The 16,323-nt window shown below is 39.4% G+C and overlaps 1 protein-coding gene across 10 annotated transcripts in view; it reads left to right on the top strand.

Annotated features, from left to right (window-relative positions):
• Nucleotides 1–16,323, top strand: part of MAP7 (microtubule associated protein 7) — a 178,008-nt gene that overhangs the window by 138,059 nt on the left and 23,626 nt on the right. For 4 of the 10 annotated variants that reach the window (XM_078447358.2, XM_078447355.2, XM_078447357.2 and 1 more), the window contains 4 exons: nt 27–113; nt 3,378–3,488; nt 9,289–9,402; nt 14,141–14,292. In XM_078447358.2, coding sequence (XP_078303484.2) covers nt 27–113; nt 3,378–3,488; nt 9,289–9,402; nt 14,141–14,292 — 464 coding nt within the window. The remainder of the gene's footprint in view (nt 1–26; nt 114–3,377; nt 3,489–9,288; nt 9,403–14,140; nt 14,293–16,323) is intronic. The other 6 variants (XM_078447362.2, XM_078447360.2, XM_078447356.2 and 3 more) reach the window with 5 other exon arrangements.

Below are 16,323 nucleotides of genomic sequence, written 5' to 3'. Positions count from 1 at the left end.
ATCATTGTCTTACATTCTGTCCCCAGGTGGTTTTGTTGCATCATCATTCACCTTTCTCGATTTAGCAGGCCTGGACCACCACTTCACAACTCTTGGTGGTACTAGAAAATCTGGTACAGACATCCCCGTGGTTGCCGGTTGCCTGACCTGTAGCTAGCACCTCTGACCTAGGGCCAGTTCATCGCTAGCTGAGCCGTCACCACCTTAGTCATAATGCATGCTTAATACCCCATTGCATAGACCTAGATCTGGGCATGGCACAGTGTTTCTTAAGTGTGATGATGGTAGAACTCAGGTGACTTGAAGGTGTTGAAATAATGTCATTACATGTGATGTGTTTACTTTCTCTTTAAGTGATCGTTTTGGGTAAAATCTTTAAAAAGTGTTTTTTAGTTAATAGATTACCTGGAATCGAAGTACATCCAGTTGGTGTGCCCCCCGCCCCACACCCCTGTCAGTACTGCTGTTTCCACTGTTAGTTTTAGCCTAAATAACAATGGATTTTTGCTTACTCTCTTCTTTTATTCCTAACATTCAGTGTATCTTCTAGAACCTCTGTTTTAAAAATTCTGAAAGCAAATTATCACAGCTTTCCTGTGGCGTTAAACCATACTTAAAAGCACTTTTTTTTCCTTGGCTCTTAATGACCCAGTGGTACAGGGTGGGCATGTGTCAAATCTGTAATCATAAGGATTATTCATGTGTGATATTTTATCCTAAGGGCAGTTTTACGTAAATGTTCCATACAGAAAAGCTGTCATAGTATATATTTTTATGACCTTATTTTTCCTTTACTTGGCTTCATGTTTTACTTGTGTCCAGCAGAAGTACACTCTGTTACAGATTTTCAAATATTTTTAAGGGGAAATACAGTCACTTGCCTTTAATTCTTGCTTCCACACTCAGAGTTTAATATATGACCTTCATTTCTGCCACCCACAGCAAGAGAAACTAGTGTATTTGTTAGCTCTTGCATAAAATCCATTTTTATAAGGGCTGTGAATCAGAGAAGATTGCTGCTGTGCTAAACAGAGAAGTTTGAAAATAACTGGAATTTGCCAAAATTCTCAAAGGTCAGAATGATCTGCTGTGATGTTAAGAGCAGTGACCTGGTCTTACTCATATACAACAATGCCTCACTCAGGATGGGCACTCAGTTAGTGTTTGCTGATCAAAAAACAGATCCTAGAAATTAAATTTAATCCATATTAAATCAGTGTGTTGCCTTACTGCTTACACATCGACTAGTGCTGGTTTGTAAATTTTTTTTAACTGATTCTTTTTTATTTTTAAGTATTTATTTATTTATTTATTCATTTATTTATTTATTTATTTATTTTAAGAGAGACAGAGACAGCACAAGTGGAGAGGGGCAGAGAGAGAAAGAAGAGAGGGCATCCCAAGCAGGCTCCATGCCATCAGCACAGAGCCCAGCATGGGGCTCGAACTCACAAACCGTGAGATCCTGACCTGAGCTGAAATCGAGTCAGATGATTAACCGACTAAGCCACCCAGGCACCCCAAAACTGACTCTTAATAAATCCTTTCGTGAATTTGTATTTTGTTCAGGGAGAAAAAGAAACGATTGGAAATTTTTATTGTATTAAGTAATATAATTCTCATTAGATTAAGTAATACAATCAATACATGTGACACCTCCATAATTTTAACCATGCAGAGTAGGCCTCCAATTAGGCACACTGTCCCTCAACTAAAGCTTAACACATAAAACAATATCAGAAAATGAATTGCTTGATTCACTTAGAAATGACTTTGATCGTTCCTTATACCCCTGGATCTTACATTTTATCATTTAGATGTTCCTTTTGATATTTTATCCTAAATCTTCAGGATTGCCCTAAGAGCCTATCAGTTAAGTGTAAATTTACGTCACAGAAACAATGTTTGGGTTTGTTTGTTTTATAATGAAGTTGCTTCAACCATACCAATGTGTCCCAGTAGAGATAGGAATGTCTGATGTTGGGGGAAGCCTTGTTTATCCGTACATTATAAACAATGACCAAAATGATTATTCTGTGGAGAGAAGTTTACTGTAAAGTTCTGACTACCAGTGTTAGACCTGTGAGAACTGGGTTTTAAAGGCATCTACCTAAAGAATATTTTTGTTTGTTTTTAGTTTTAGAAGAAGCTAACAATAGAAAAATAAAACAAAATATGGCAACACCTTTTTTACCTTTGGCTATCACAGGTCAGAACACCTACTCGCCCTCCTAAATAAATACAATGAGATTTTTAGACTTTTGTTCTGTGCACTTTTATTCAGGGAATGTGATTTATTCTAATGAGCATGGTTATAATTTGGTTCCGCTGCACAGACAACAAACTAACAGAGGTGATTTTTGCCTATTTTATATGGCTATTATTCTCTTCTGACTTGACCTTTAAGAATTAGTCTAAAATTACTGACCTGAAGGATGAACAGTATTGCTAATAAAGTTAAAGAGAAAGAATGCTAATTTTCTTTATATATTGCTGTCAGTTTTGTTGGGCAAGTTTGTGGACTGATTCTACATTTGTAAACTGCACTAGACTCTGTGTAACGGGCATAGAGGTGTGGTTATTCATAGACTTTTTAAAAAGAAATGCTATAGCAGCCATCCTTTCCATACCCAGAGTATTTCTTTTTCTTTTTAAAGTTTATTTTGTCAGAGAGAGAGAGAGTGGGGGAAGGGCAGAGAGAGAGGGAGAGAGAGAATCCCAAGCAGGCTCCACAGTGTCAGCACAGAGCCCGATGTGGGGCTCGATCGCATGAACCATGAGATCATGACCTGAGCCGCAATCAAGAGTCAGGTGCTTAACTGACTGAACCACCCAGGCGCCCCTTTCTTTCTTTTTAATCTGTTTTTCTGTAATGAACATTAACACCCTAGGTAAAGTAACTCTACCAGCAGAGGTATCAGCAAATGCATAGAACCTGGTATTCCTCTTTTTTTCCTAGTGTTTACATTCTGTTTTACCAGCCCTCTTACTACGCCCTTGTTCCTACTTGGGAAAATTATGAGGGCATCCACTTTTACAATCCTCTCTTTGTTTTCCAGTCTGCCTCCATTAGTTTAGTTCCCCTCCACTGGCCTGCCTTTGATCCTCATCTGTCTGTTGTACTTATAGCAATACGCCTGAATTTTCCTGGCTGACAAACTGGTGTGCTAAACGTTTATTTTATCCGATGAGAAAAATAATTTTATTTCTGGCCTTTAAGTTACCTTTAAGACATCCACTTAGAAAACTGTGCTGTTATGTAAGATCTAGTGATAGAGCTGAAAGCATCCAATCCTAGTTTTTCCTTCCATCAGTGAACTAGGAAATTGCAATCCTGCATGCTGGCTGTCAATTAGCATTATCTCCATTTGTTTTAGATCCAGACAGGCGGTCAGTTTCCACCATGAATCTTTCGAAACATGTCGATCCCGTCATTAGCAAGCGGCTCTCCTCTTCATCTGCAACTTTACTAAATTCTCCAGATAGAGGTACAGTCAAAAGGAAAACAAAACAACAAAAAAAAAGTGTTCTGTTATTTACTTAATGCTTCTTTTTTTTTTCTGGATGTTTACAGCTAAAAATCAGCATCTGAAGTTGCTTTCCCTACGTTTCTTAAATAGGAAGAACAAAACTTCAGAATAAAAAAGCAATAAGCGGCTGAGCAGCATTTCCCTTGCGACAAGAACTTTGCTCATGTTAGAACTTGGCTGAATGGTTGCATTTAGCAGTGATGAAAGCGGTGCTTCTCAACTTTTTAGTAAATGAGTTTACAGCTCCAGAAATCACCCACTTATCCACCAACATGCAAATAATCTTTGTTACGAACACTTACTTTACTTCAATCATATTGTCTTTGACTTCTCATCTGTACTTTGGGAATTCCAAGCTTTGACTTTCTAAAAAATCTTCTTAAATGATTCATGTTGGTAGATTTCATTTTACGGTTTGAGTTCTCATTTAACAAAACCTTACTGCATTTCTTGTGTGTGTGTGATTGGTTTTTGGTGTCCATTCATTTTGCTCTTAAGGGATTTGGCCTAACTTCAAGAACATATCATCATTGAAGTTTCCTAAAACTTTTAATAATCGTATCCCTCCAATTAATGTTTTATTTGAATTTTGAGTTTTATTCATCCCATGGATTTACAGTACATGAATTTTGAGTTATTTATGAAATTAAAGTTTTATTTTGCATATTTATATGTCATAGAAGGAAAAAATCAAGTTTTTAAGATAAGCTTCGGTTTTACAGAACTAAGATTTTAAATTAGAAAACCAAAGAATTGTTGTGCAATATGAAAACATATACTCTTTAAAAGTAACAAAGTCGTGGTTATTTTGAATGTTTTATTAAGAAACTGGGAAACGTTCAGTCTTTAAAAAGAATGCAATGTGTGCATGTTCTGTGTGTATGAGTATTCATATATTTTGTATTGTATAAAAGTTGTGTCATTGTAATGTACAATGTTATACCTGTTGTTGTTATTTTATAACTAATAACTACTCTCTTAAAGCGGTAAATGTTTGAGTAACTTCCTATTCTTGCCTTTTAACCTGCACCATTCCTCTTTTTTTTTTAACTAATTTGCTCAACTATTAACTAAATGATAACTAGTAAATGATGATGACTAACTAAATCATTGATATTAGACATGTAGTCAAACTGGGGGCCTTTTAGATGTTAGAGAAAAGTATTATGAACTAAAACTCCTTTCATAAATAGGCTTTATTTTCAAACCCATCCCCTTAGTATAAAATATAGCATGTGAATGCTATTCTTACAATTGCCGACTCATCTTTTCTTTGGATTTGGTCACTTACTCAGCACTTTAATGTGTCAACCCATGTCTAAGACAAACTGCAATTGGGATTTTACAGTGCTTTGATGTCAAACCTGGCTTACTGCCTCCTACAGTTTCACAGCTGAAATTGGGGTAGATGAGCGATAAACCAAACAGTACATCCTACCACACTTCTGTGGGATGACAACGATCTTTCAACTAGCAAGATGTTTTATAGATTCTGCGTGATAGTATCTAATTGGATATGCTTTTTAAATATTTTTTTTAATGTTTGTTTGTTTTTGAGAGAGAGAGAGCAAGCACACATGCGGGGGAGGGGCAGAGAGAAAGGGGAACAGAGGATCCGAAGCAAGCTCTATACTGACAGCAGAGAGCCTGATGGCAGGGCTTGAGCTCACGAGCCGTGAGATCATGACCTGGGCCAAAGTCAGACGCTTAACCAACTGAGCCACCCAGGTGCCCCTGATTGGATATTCTTTTTTTTTTTTTTTTTAATGTTTACTAATTTTATTTATTTTTGGGGAGCGGAGTGAGTGGGGGATGGGCAGAGAGATGGGGAGACACAGAACCCGAAGCAGGCTTCAGGCTCTGAGCCATCCGCACAGAGCCCCACGCGGGGCTCGAACTCACAAACCGCGAGATCATGACCTGAGCCGAAGTCGGACCCTTAACCGACTGAGCCACCCAGGTGCCCCTGCATCCTCTGTTCTTACCCCATGGGTGGTGCCCTTCCTTAGATCGACTCTGACTGTATGTGTGCTTTTTTAGATGAGGTTAAGGATCAGGGAAAGTTCAATAGCCAGTTCATGGCAAGGGCCAAGAAACTGCCCCTTGAATCACGCACGGGGCCCATCAAATTGAATCCTAAGCTGAACTTAACAGAATCAGAGGGAAAGCACTAAATTTGGGGATTCTGCTTCTCTGGCCCCTTGTCAGAAGAATTGTGAACCAGTTCCTGGGTCTAATAGGCAAGGTCAAGGTTGGCCAGAAAGGAGGATTCAGTTCATCCAGGAACTTCCATATGGTCCACGAAACAATTTTGTTTTCTTTAAGTTAGACAAATCCTCAGGGCAGTGAGGAGCCTAGGCCTTTTAATGAGAATAGAAATTCTTCTGAATTTGAACTTCTCTAATTTAAAATTTAAGTAATTTTGTTAATTTGCTTTTCTGCTATTTTTAAAAGTTGGTGTTATGCTTTATTATCAAGTTAGGAAGCATTCTTATCAAATTATTAAATTAGAAGCTTTTACAGACAAATCTGGTAAAGGGAATATACCATTACTAGAGTGTCTGAGCTTTCTCAACCCTATAGCACAGGGCTTAAGGCTGATATTAAATTGAGGTTCTGGTGCTGTCAGGGTTCAGCTGGAACGCTCCACTGGTTATTAAAAATACTGAAATGTTTCCATACCATTTGGTGTAAATATCCACTTCCTCACGCGGTGCTTCCCCAGGTCCTCCAGAGCTAATGCATGGCATCCATTAGCTCTGTGCCTGTGCCCTACCTGTTTTTAAATATTTTTATTATCACACTTGAATATAGTGTCATATAGACTGATAAAATGACCTGAGTTAAAGGAAACCTCTAATTACCAAAGATCTTTTTTAATTGCTGCAATAGAGGGATTTTTGCCACTGGAGATTTTTGCATTAAAAATGTGTTTCTTCATATTCTTAAGCTACCTACTTAACCAGTTTTTTTTCCCCCCTCAAGGAAGAATAGGGAGTTTCAAAAAAGCAAGAAATGAAGTTGCCTACTGTTTGATTAGAATTAGTCCATACATTTTTCCTTAGAATCTAGATCACAGGGCATGGTGGTAGACCTGAAGCTGAATTCTGCCCACAGTCATCTTCTGTTTGACTGGAGTAGGGTGTTTTGTTCTTTAAGTTGAATCCATTGCCATCATCCTAAAAATGGAATATATCAAGTAACATTTAGGTTTCCTACTTCTAATGAAATATCAGGATGTGGCAACACTTGCCTGATTTTTGCATGACACTCGTCTGAAACTGAACAATGATTTCCTGCTTATGGAAGAAGGTGGCAGTGCAAATACCTCTAATGTTCATGTGCCTCCCCTGGTCCACGTGGTCTATTATAGGAATTGTCAGTATCTCCTTTTTAAGTGCTTAAGTAGGATCAATACTATAGAGTTGTTTCACAAGAATTAATATCTCTTCCTTCATCTTCAAATCAGGCCCTTGGGGCGCCTGGGTGGCTCAGTCGGTTAAGCGGCCGCCTTCAGCTCAGGTCATGATCTCGCGGTCCGTGAGTTTGAGCCCCGCGTCGGGCTCTGTGCTGACAGCTCAGAGCCTGGAGCCTGTTTCAGATTCTGTGTCTCCCTCTCTCTGACCTTCCCCCGTTCATGCTCTGTCTCTCTCTGTCTCAAAAATAAATAAACATTAAAAAAAATAAAAAAATAAAATAAAATCAGGCCCTGCTAGGTGAAAAAAAAGAAAAAACAACAAACAATAAACTAACTCCTGTCCTAACCTTTATTAAAAAGTCGTCTTATGAAAGACATCTATCTCTATCTTGTTCAGGGCATAGTAATGAATGCAGAGGAAGGGGAAACATGTTTCTTCTGGCAAAAGCTTTCATTCACAGTGTCAGAGCTATAAAACAAATTTCTTCAGATTTGCTTTCAACACAAGTCAGAGAAGGTTTTTAATCTTCCTTTGAGGCAAATTCTTTGGTTGATGCTTTAAAGTCTCACAGACATAAAGTTAATGAACTTCTTAATCCAGGGGGAAAGAAAAGAGCTGTCTTTTCAATGATAAACCATCTCTGCAATTCTAAGCCAGCCCTCCTACAGAGTTTATCAGGGAGAGGAAGCATTCCTCTCTTCCCTTTCTCATCTACTTGAAAATATAGTTCTTTTGAAGATTTTCATGTATCCTCATCACCTTTCCCAGTGGTTTTATTCTGTGAATGTATTCCACTTTTAGTTTGCTTTAAATTCTGTGACTGATGCCCACATGCACACTGCCGTAGTATAGTATGTAACAGCACTTATTCCCTTATGTGTTCTACTCTGCAGCTATTTCTATATTATATGTGTAATTGTCCGTATACAACATATAACATCTATATTATCCTTTTATTTGTGTCTATCAGATAAGATTCAATTTAACTATGAAGACTCTCCTAATAACAAAATCTAATAAACAATTCACTAATTCTTAAATTCACCATAGCCTTGATCAAAATAGCTTCTTTTTAAAAATAAAGTCAGGAACTTAAGATGCTTTTTGGAGGTTGGTAATTCCTTTCAAGTAGGAGGAGATATTTTTTATAACAACATTTAACATCAGATAACTTCTGTTTAACTAAAACTAATATTCTAGAATTTAGATGCCATTTCTTGAAAATTCAACATATAAAAGGTTATTAAAAAAAAAAAAAGTCACTCCAGAGACAACAGGATGTACACCTGCTGTTTATGGTACCAAACAGAAGTGGCCTTGTCAGGTTTAGACAGTTTTAAAGACTTTTGTAAGTGACTTGGAGTGTATTCTAAAACAGAGACATATGATCACTTTAGTGATATTTGCAGGATTTTGCTAGCTTCTTTCCTGATATTTTTGGAAAGTAGCTTCTATATTTTCATGGGCCACCACTCAAAGCTAACAGTATAAGCAAAATAGTTAATTTATGATTAGCACATATATCCTGACAATGGTCTTGCCAACCAAGCCCCAGTACAATTTGAGACTATATTTCATTGCGTTCTTCTAAATTTATTTTCTGGAGCCTTCACACACCCACTGGTAATTTCCAAGATTGAGTTTATATTGGCTTTTGGCTTTTCTGTTTAATTTTTATCTTGCTTCAGGTTTACCCTCATTCTCTGCCAAAATGTTTATGTTGTTGCCAAACAGGGACCTGAAAGAACCTGGCTTGCTGAATGGAAAAGTCAAAAGGAAATCCCACACAGAACTTTGCCTGGGTCCTCTTTCATTTTATTATCTCTCATTTCCCCCAAGTGCCGAAGCCACAGTTCATGACATCTGGCAGAATGTCATGGAGACCCTTTCTGTCTTTATTGATACAGAAATGCAGTCTTTCATTAGCTGCCAAAGCCTCTGTTGGAGTTGATTGTTCAGGGTACTTAGGAAGCCCTTGGGTTGAGATGTGTGCCTTCAGCCCACTGCCCATCCTGATGAGGGCCGATTGGTACGACTACATCCCAAACCCGTGGTCGACACGCTATTTCTGTTTTGTTTGTTACTTGTTCGTTCCTAAAGGAGGGTGGTTAGCAAACTCTGCATCCATAACACTAACATCTTGAAGAAAGGCAGCGTTATGGAATAGCTCCTCCTTTGGGCAGAGTTCCTGTCTCCCGGTCTCTCTGCCGACTGTCCTCCCTGGAGAGCCTCGTCTCTCCAAGGCCTGGCACGTGGAAGCCATAAGTATGATGTTCTTGTGCACTCTCCTGCCCCTGGAAAGAATTCCTCTAACATCTTGCTTATGTGGTGACGTTTAGCTCGCCGCCTGCAGCTCAGCCCATGGGAGAGCAGCGTTGTTAACAGACTGCTGACGCCCACACATGCGTTCCTGGCCAGAAGCAAAAGCGCGGCTGCCTTGTCTGGAGACCCAGGTAAAACTGTTCGAGGTGCAACTTTCTTGGTGAGGTCAAGTCCTCTTTCGGAAGCACATCTGAGCCTCCAGTATTCATCATAATCACGTCTCCGTCTTTCCCAGTGTGTTTGCTTCTCTCTCCTTGGGTGCAGTGGCTTTGAAAATGTCTGCCGGTGTTGGTTTCGCGGCCCTGGTATTGTTCCCTCCTTAGCATCCACCTAAGCATCTTACCTGGACCCCAGATGCCAGGCAAACCAAGGGTGTCCCTCCTTGTGATGAGATGGCTTCAGATGCTTCTGTGTGTTTGTGACATCACCAGAAAGACCTATCCCTTTCCCACCGTTCTTTCTGCCCCTGCATCTGAGCACATGATCAGAAGTAGACATAATTTAATACTAATATATTGACTGAGGAATAAAATCAGAGCCCAAGTCAATTTAAGCGAGAGTTTCATGATGTGGCTGTGGGTGAGCTACTTCCCCTCCCTGTGCCAGTCTTTCTATGTAATCTAGGAATTAGTACCCTCTCAAATGTCTAAGAGTTGTGGGGAAAGCTAATTATAGTGTTCTCATTTGTTACATACTTTGAAAATATGGAGAATGTGCCAAACACTGGTTATTGTAATTAGTTATAACTCCTCTACGTTTTTGAAATGCAAAGCATGCCCAAATAAGCCAATTAGTTTAATGAGAAGTTAGTAGAGAGCCGATATCTCATTGCAAAGAAAGATACGTATTTGGCTTTTGGCAACATCTCTTTCATAGCGAGCCGGTTTGGTTTTCTGTGGCACAGTTGGTAGATCTCCATAACCCGTCTACCAGCCCTTGTCTTTGGCACTTAGGAAATTACACAGCCTCTTCATAAAGTTCCCTTTAAAAATATTTTGCCTCTGCAAGTCTCTTCGTGATCATTAACCCTCTTTACAAATAATTCTTGGTGGTTTTATGATTTTTTTTTTCCATCCATGGCGCCCCAGTGAGCTGATAGCAACCCTAATTCTCACAGTACCCGCCAGGAGGCGGTCAAAAATCAAGTAGACATTCCTACCACCTGCGTGTGGAAACCAAGTGCACAGATTATAAGTGACTTCTACCAGAGCCACTTAGAATTCTAATTGGTGATTGGGTCTTAAACATGCTTATCCAACCTCCGTCCTCGGCGCCCTGGAGTAATGCTCTGTGTGCAGTGTGTGTTCAATTAGCTGGACCACAGTGTTCTGTGTTCTCTGCGAAAGAACTCTCCTGGCAGCTGTCACATCACATCCGAGATTTTTTTCTGGAGCAAAATGTACAGCTTATTTCAAGATCGTTTATTTTCTGCCTATGAGTGTCATGCTTCTACGCAAGTCATGAAAGTTTTTCCGTATGTCCAGCTAATTGGGGAACCTTTAAAATTGCTTTCATTCCTGTTTCATAGGATCTAAATAGTTTAGGGCTCTCATGCTTTGGGATCTCCACACTGTATGTAGCTTCATGCTAACTGCCTGCCTCACAGCTGAAAAAGTGTCTGTCTTTGCAGTTTCCGTCACCACTAACTTGTGTCAATTCTCTCGCTCCCCCTCCAGTGTTGTCCAATGCCATTTCCTCATTTTCCACCCCGCCCCCCCCTTCCCACCTTCCTTCTTCATTGTTACACTCAGTCAGGGTGCTTTTTACCTGCTAACTGGCTGTTCTTTGCCACTTTCCCATTCTCCTTTTCCACAAATTTTGATACATTTCTGTAATTTACTTTAGTGTGAAGCAATGCATAGACCTTCAGTTGAGTTGCTGGTCTTATTAACACATTCCTTAGATCATTGTTACCTGTTAATTGAATTGATACGGCCTATATTTAATGACCCAAAACTGTTGTCTTTAAATTTTTTTCCCATTTGAAATTATGTATATAAACATCGCTTGTGTTTCTCTTGTCAAAAACACTTTATCCATCGCTTTCATTTTGCCACCTGCTCTCCTCAATTATTCTTTCTTTCCATTTTACTGTTGTGCCTTGAGTTCGTGATATATCCCATTGCCATTGGCGAGAGGATGGCCTACATCAGAGCCAGGGTTACGTGGCAGATGAAGACAGCCACCCTTTCCCCTAGAATGTTTGGGGATTGCAAACTCCCAGAACAGGCAATAAGAGCACTTGAAATTTGGAAGTCTCCTACCTCTTATTTGTGGCCACTGGTCTGGGTTGACTTCTCCATGCCCATTTTTTAAAAATACACGGAAAATACCTGTGATTATTAGAGCTCAGGATGAAATGAGTTGATACATGTAAAACATTTAGAGTAGTACCTACACATAGTGGTGCTCGATAAATGTTATCATGTTTCTATTTGGTAATTTTTCAATTCTCTCTGCTGCACTCTAACCACTTGTACTGCATTATCTTTTCTCTGCACCTTCTCATACAGCTCATTTAGAAACTCTTGAATAAACAAGATTAATGCACACTTGCTACCAAAAGTAAGAGGAAGTAGAGATACTGTGGAAGACTTTCTGGTAGACACTCCAGACAAGAATTTTTGTGTTTATTAAGACTACTTTGGGATACAGAGGGCACTCTGGGAAAATAAAAATAACAGCTATATATTATTGCCCTTACTCTTCGGAAGGGCAAGATACATTTTTTTTTAAGACAATTAATTGATTTAAAGGTTTCAGGATTTTCAGTGGTTGCTGTTCGGAACAATGAATTCCGTGAAACATAATATTCTTAGAATTTACAGTGTTTATTTTAGCCAGGCGATGTTCCTTGAACAATTAAATTTGAAGAATTCTGTACAAGCTACACTAGATAGATTTGAGGGTATTTTCTCCCTTTGCTCAGTATTACCTCAATGCTAGAATAAAGAATGAACAGAGAGGCATGATGAGCTTGGCTTATACCCATGATCATCTCAGGAAATGCCCCCTGAAGTTATTTTCCACTGGAAAATAGATACCCCCCTGAAGTTATTTTCCACTGGAGGAAAATGATACCGTATTTCTGTGCTGCTTTTTTCCTGTCAGACCCCTGGCCTCAACAGGGCTTCTTGATCCTTGAGCGAGGTAAATGACCTCTGGCTGTGCCCCCAGGCAGTATGTGCCTCTCCTGGTCCCGTAATCTTGAGGAGGTGCTCTGTGCCAGGATGTTATTCTTTAAATGCGTTTGATTGGCTTGGAAGAGTTTTGCATTAATTAACTCTTCATTGTCTGGGAAATGCAAATGCTTTTTTGTGGGACCTGACCAAATGGTTCTGTTCAGTTTTCCCTGTGATCACAACAAGCCAAATGAGACAAGGTTCTCCTTTCTCACAATAAAGGCATCTTCCTTCATCATTAAGGTCTGAAGCCAAGCTTTATGTCAGTCCCAGGTAAGATAAACATATTCTTTTAAGGACAACAGGGGAGGGGGGGGGGTGGTTACAAAGTGTTTTAGTTTATCCTGAAGAAATAGAGTTCTGTTTTCAGAGGATTGGAAAAGAGAATGCAGTGTCTAGTTTATTCCCAGCCTTGACCATTCAGTGATAACCAGAAGATACTACAAATCATTTAATGACAGAGCACATGAATAGATAAGCCATCTGATCAACATTCTGTCTGTAGATAAGTAACAAATATTTCTTGTCTCTATAATTCCAAAATTCCCAACTTTTGAGTTTTTAATTTATTAATAAATACTATTATACATAGCTGAAATAATGGTCTTTTTAAAGGTTTGCTACAATGTCTAGAAGTGGGTAAAGTCATTTTATAACATCATCCAAACACCTAGTATTCTCCTCAGAAGTCATGTTTAATTGTCTTACTCTTTTGCTGGGGAACAGGATTTCTCGGTGAGATCTGAAAATGAACCTTGGAACCTTAGTACCCACACTTTGGATATCTATGTAGTGTTCTATGAATTTCCTTAAACCCATTGTTCCTCAGAATCATGTGATTCATGACAGTGTCCCTGTGAATGTGAATGGTCGGAAACTATGTGATTTTCAAAACCTTTATCAACCTGAGTAAAACTGTAAAAGCTTTTCATGACTCAACTTTATTTTTGGCAATTTTAACATGTTTATGTTCTATTCATCATTTTAAATGATTACATCCCACTTCTGCATAAATTCTATTGCTTGTTATACACCATCAAATGCCTTGGCTTTTGGGAAAACCCATCAGCTATGCACCTGATTTGCCTTTAAATAGACAACACATTTACAAAATTTGTTTCTGGGAATTATTAGTTATCTTTGTGACCAGTCTTAACTCCTGGTAAGACTTGGTCACTTAACATTATAAAAATTCTTTCCACCGGCTGTTGAACTTCACCCTGGAAATAGCTGGAATGTCTCTTGCTTGCCTGCTTGCTTGTTTCCTGTCTTTCCACCTTTGTTCCATCTTAAAGCTAATTGGGAAAAATCTAATTGTAAACAGTCCTTATATAAAAGCTATCTGTCACTAATGTAGCATTTTAGCAGAACCATTACTTCATAGGAAGATAAGGCCATTGCTTTCTATATGAGATTACATCTGCGTCTTTAATCAGTGTCTAAATAGCCAAATAGCTTATACAGTCTAGATTTTTCACTTGGACATGGCTTCTCTTTGGACACACTGTAAACTGATAGGACTGTCAGGAGAGTTGAATATGAAGGCTCTGGACACCTTTAGGTAATAACATCTTCTCCCTACTTTTCTTTCTACCTCTGCTTTGCTCCTTTTCCTGAACCTGCTTTTGGCTTTCCTTCACCTGCTCCTCTGGCACTCTTGTGTGTAAAACAATCACCTGCACCCTAGTTATCCCCATTTGTCCTCGTTCAGCATCTTGCAGCCCCATCAACATCATGCCCTACAAAGCTGCACACTCTAGAAATCTGACGGATCGACCCAAATTCTTGGTAACACCGCCAGAGGGCTCTGCGCGAAGGAGGACTGTTCATGGCACAGTGGTGAGTAGCCGTTGGGAACAGCCAGGCATGTCTGTGCGGAGTGGACACCACCCTGAGGTGCGGTGTGGGTGTCAGAGTGGGAGGTGCCCACACCTGGGCAGTGGTGTCCCCACGCTTTCTCTGCACTTGGGAGTTTTGTTCCCCCTAAAAACGTGAACTTGAAGATGAAAACCATTCTTTGTCTAAGTTTGTGCGATTGGCCCAAGTAGCACACGGGTGCCTCAGTGCAAACCAGTGCAATGCCAGGACACTTTGACATTCCTGAAAGTAAGAAACCCTTTGACAGAGGTCAAAGAGCCTGGGCCCCTGCCTCTGCGTGTTATTAAGCCCCCATATCCAGAAGCTGTCTGAACTCTCAGTGTGCTTCACCAAAAAGCAAAGTAAAGAATTTTTGTCTGCCTAGCTCATCCCTCCCTGTCAAGGCCCAGATCTGAAAATATAGTGACAAAAGTGTTTTGAAGACACTAGTGATTTGCTAAGTAATCCTTGAAAGGCCACTGGGCTGTGTTACAGACTCTTGTTTTGCAAGTGAAGAATATAATTTGTACTTGGCATTACTGGCAAGGTGGCTGAGCTGACATTAATGTTCACCTCTAATTAATTTCATGCCATAAATGCAATCAGGTAACTCGTATGTCTCCATGCATCTTTCTTCTTCAAACTCTGTGCTATTTAGTATCCGTTGAAAGGAGCAGACATTGTTGTGTGGTCTTCAGTGATTGTACTGTAGTCTTGAAGGACTCCCCAGTCAACCGGAAGACCTCGTTGCCTCTCTCCCATAGTAATACCATGACCTGTTTAATGAAAGGCTGAACGATTTTTTTAAAACCTTAACTTCCCAGAGCAGTTCAGATTTATAAAGCCGATGGACACTTAAAAGGATTTTGTGTAGCTGTTTGAGGATAATTTGAGGCTTGTGAGAGCTCGATGGCTTTGCCTACGGGCCGTTTTCTTTCAAGCCCCAGGCTTTCAGGAATCAGTGTTTAATTCATGATTGAGTCAGACTTCCAGCCCTACAAGCTAAAGGTGAAACTACCTTTGATGTCTGGGTAGTTTTTCATCCTTAGCGCATGGGTGCTTCAGAGTGCCTAGCTGTGGATAAAAAGCAATAGTTGGGGTGAACAGCTTGGGCCCCAAAGGTTGAGTACTTATTGGAGAGGGAAAAGTACCTACCAAAGGAAAAATACCTTGCTGCAGATAAAAACACAACATAACACACCAGGAGGGGAGGATGAGAGCTGACCCATGGCCAACAGATTAAATGAGAGGGATTTGTCATCACATGATCCAGAAACTCTACTTTCTCACCCATTTTTAATTTTTTTTTAACGCCTTCCTCTTTCTCTATTTGACTTACTGGTTGTCTTTTCATCTCTTTACGACCAAATGTTTAGGCAAATACCTATTTCCGGAAAGTGACTCACAAGTCACTTTTGCCCCAGAGCTGCACTGTGGAATTCATTTGAGCAACCAGCAGCAGTTGGTCATGGAAGCACTTGAAAAGTGGCTAGTGAGAATGACAAAGAATTTTAAATTTAATTTCCTTTTTAAAAATGTTTAATTACAGTAAAAAAAAATACATATAACAAAATGTACTGTCTTAACCGTTTCTAAGTGTACATTTCAGTAATATTACGTATATTTTTCAGAACTTATTAAATCTTGAAAAACTGAAACTATACCCACTAAGGGACAAGTCCCCATTTTCTCCTCTCCCAATCCCTGGTAACCCACCATTTCAGTTTCTGTTTCTTTGAATTTGACTAGTATAGATACCTCATACGAATGGAATCATACAGTATTTATCTTTTTGTGACTGGCTTATTTCACTTTGCATAGTGTCCATCCATGTTGTAGCATGTGACAGGATTTCTGTCCTTAAGGCTAATAAAACTGCATTGTATGTATGTATGCATATACACAAACACACGCATATACACCACATTTTGTTAATCCATTCACCCGCTGACGGACATTTGAGTTGCTTCTGCCTCTTGACTACTATGAATAGCACAGCTATATATGTGGGTA

This window comes from Panthera onca, chromosome B2, assembly GCF_046562875.1.
Source record: "Panthera onca isolate mPanOnc1 chromosome B2, mPanOnc1 haplotype 2, whole genome shotgun sequence".
NCBI lineage: Eukaryota > Metazoa > Chordata > Mammalia > Carnivora > Felidae > Panthera > Panthera onca.
This window is presented reverse-complemented; position numbering and strand designations above follow the sequence as displayed.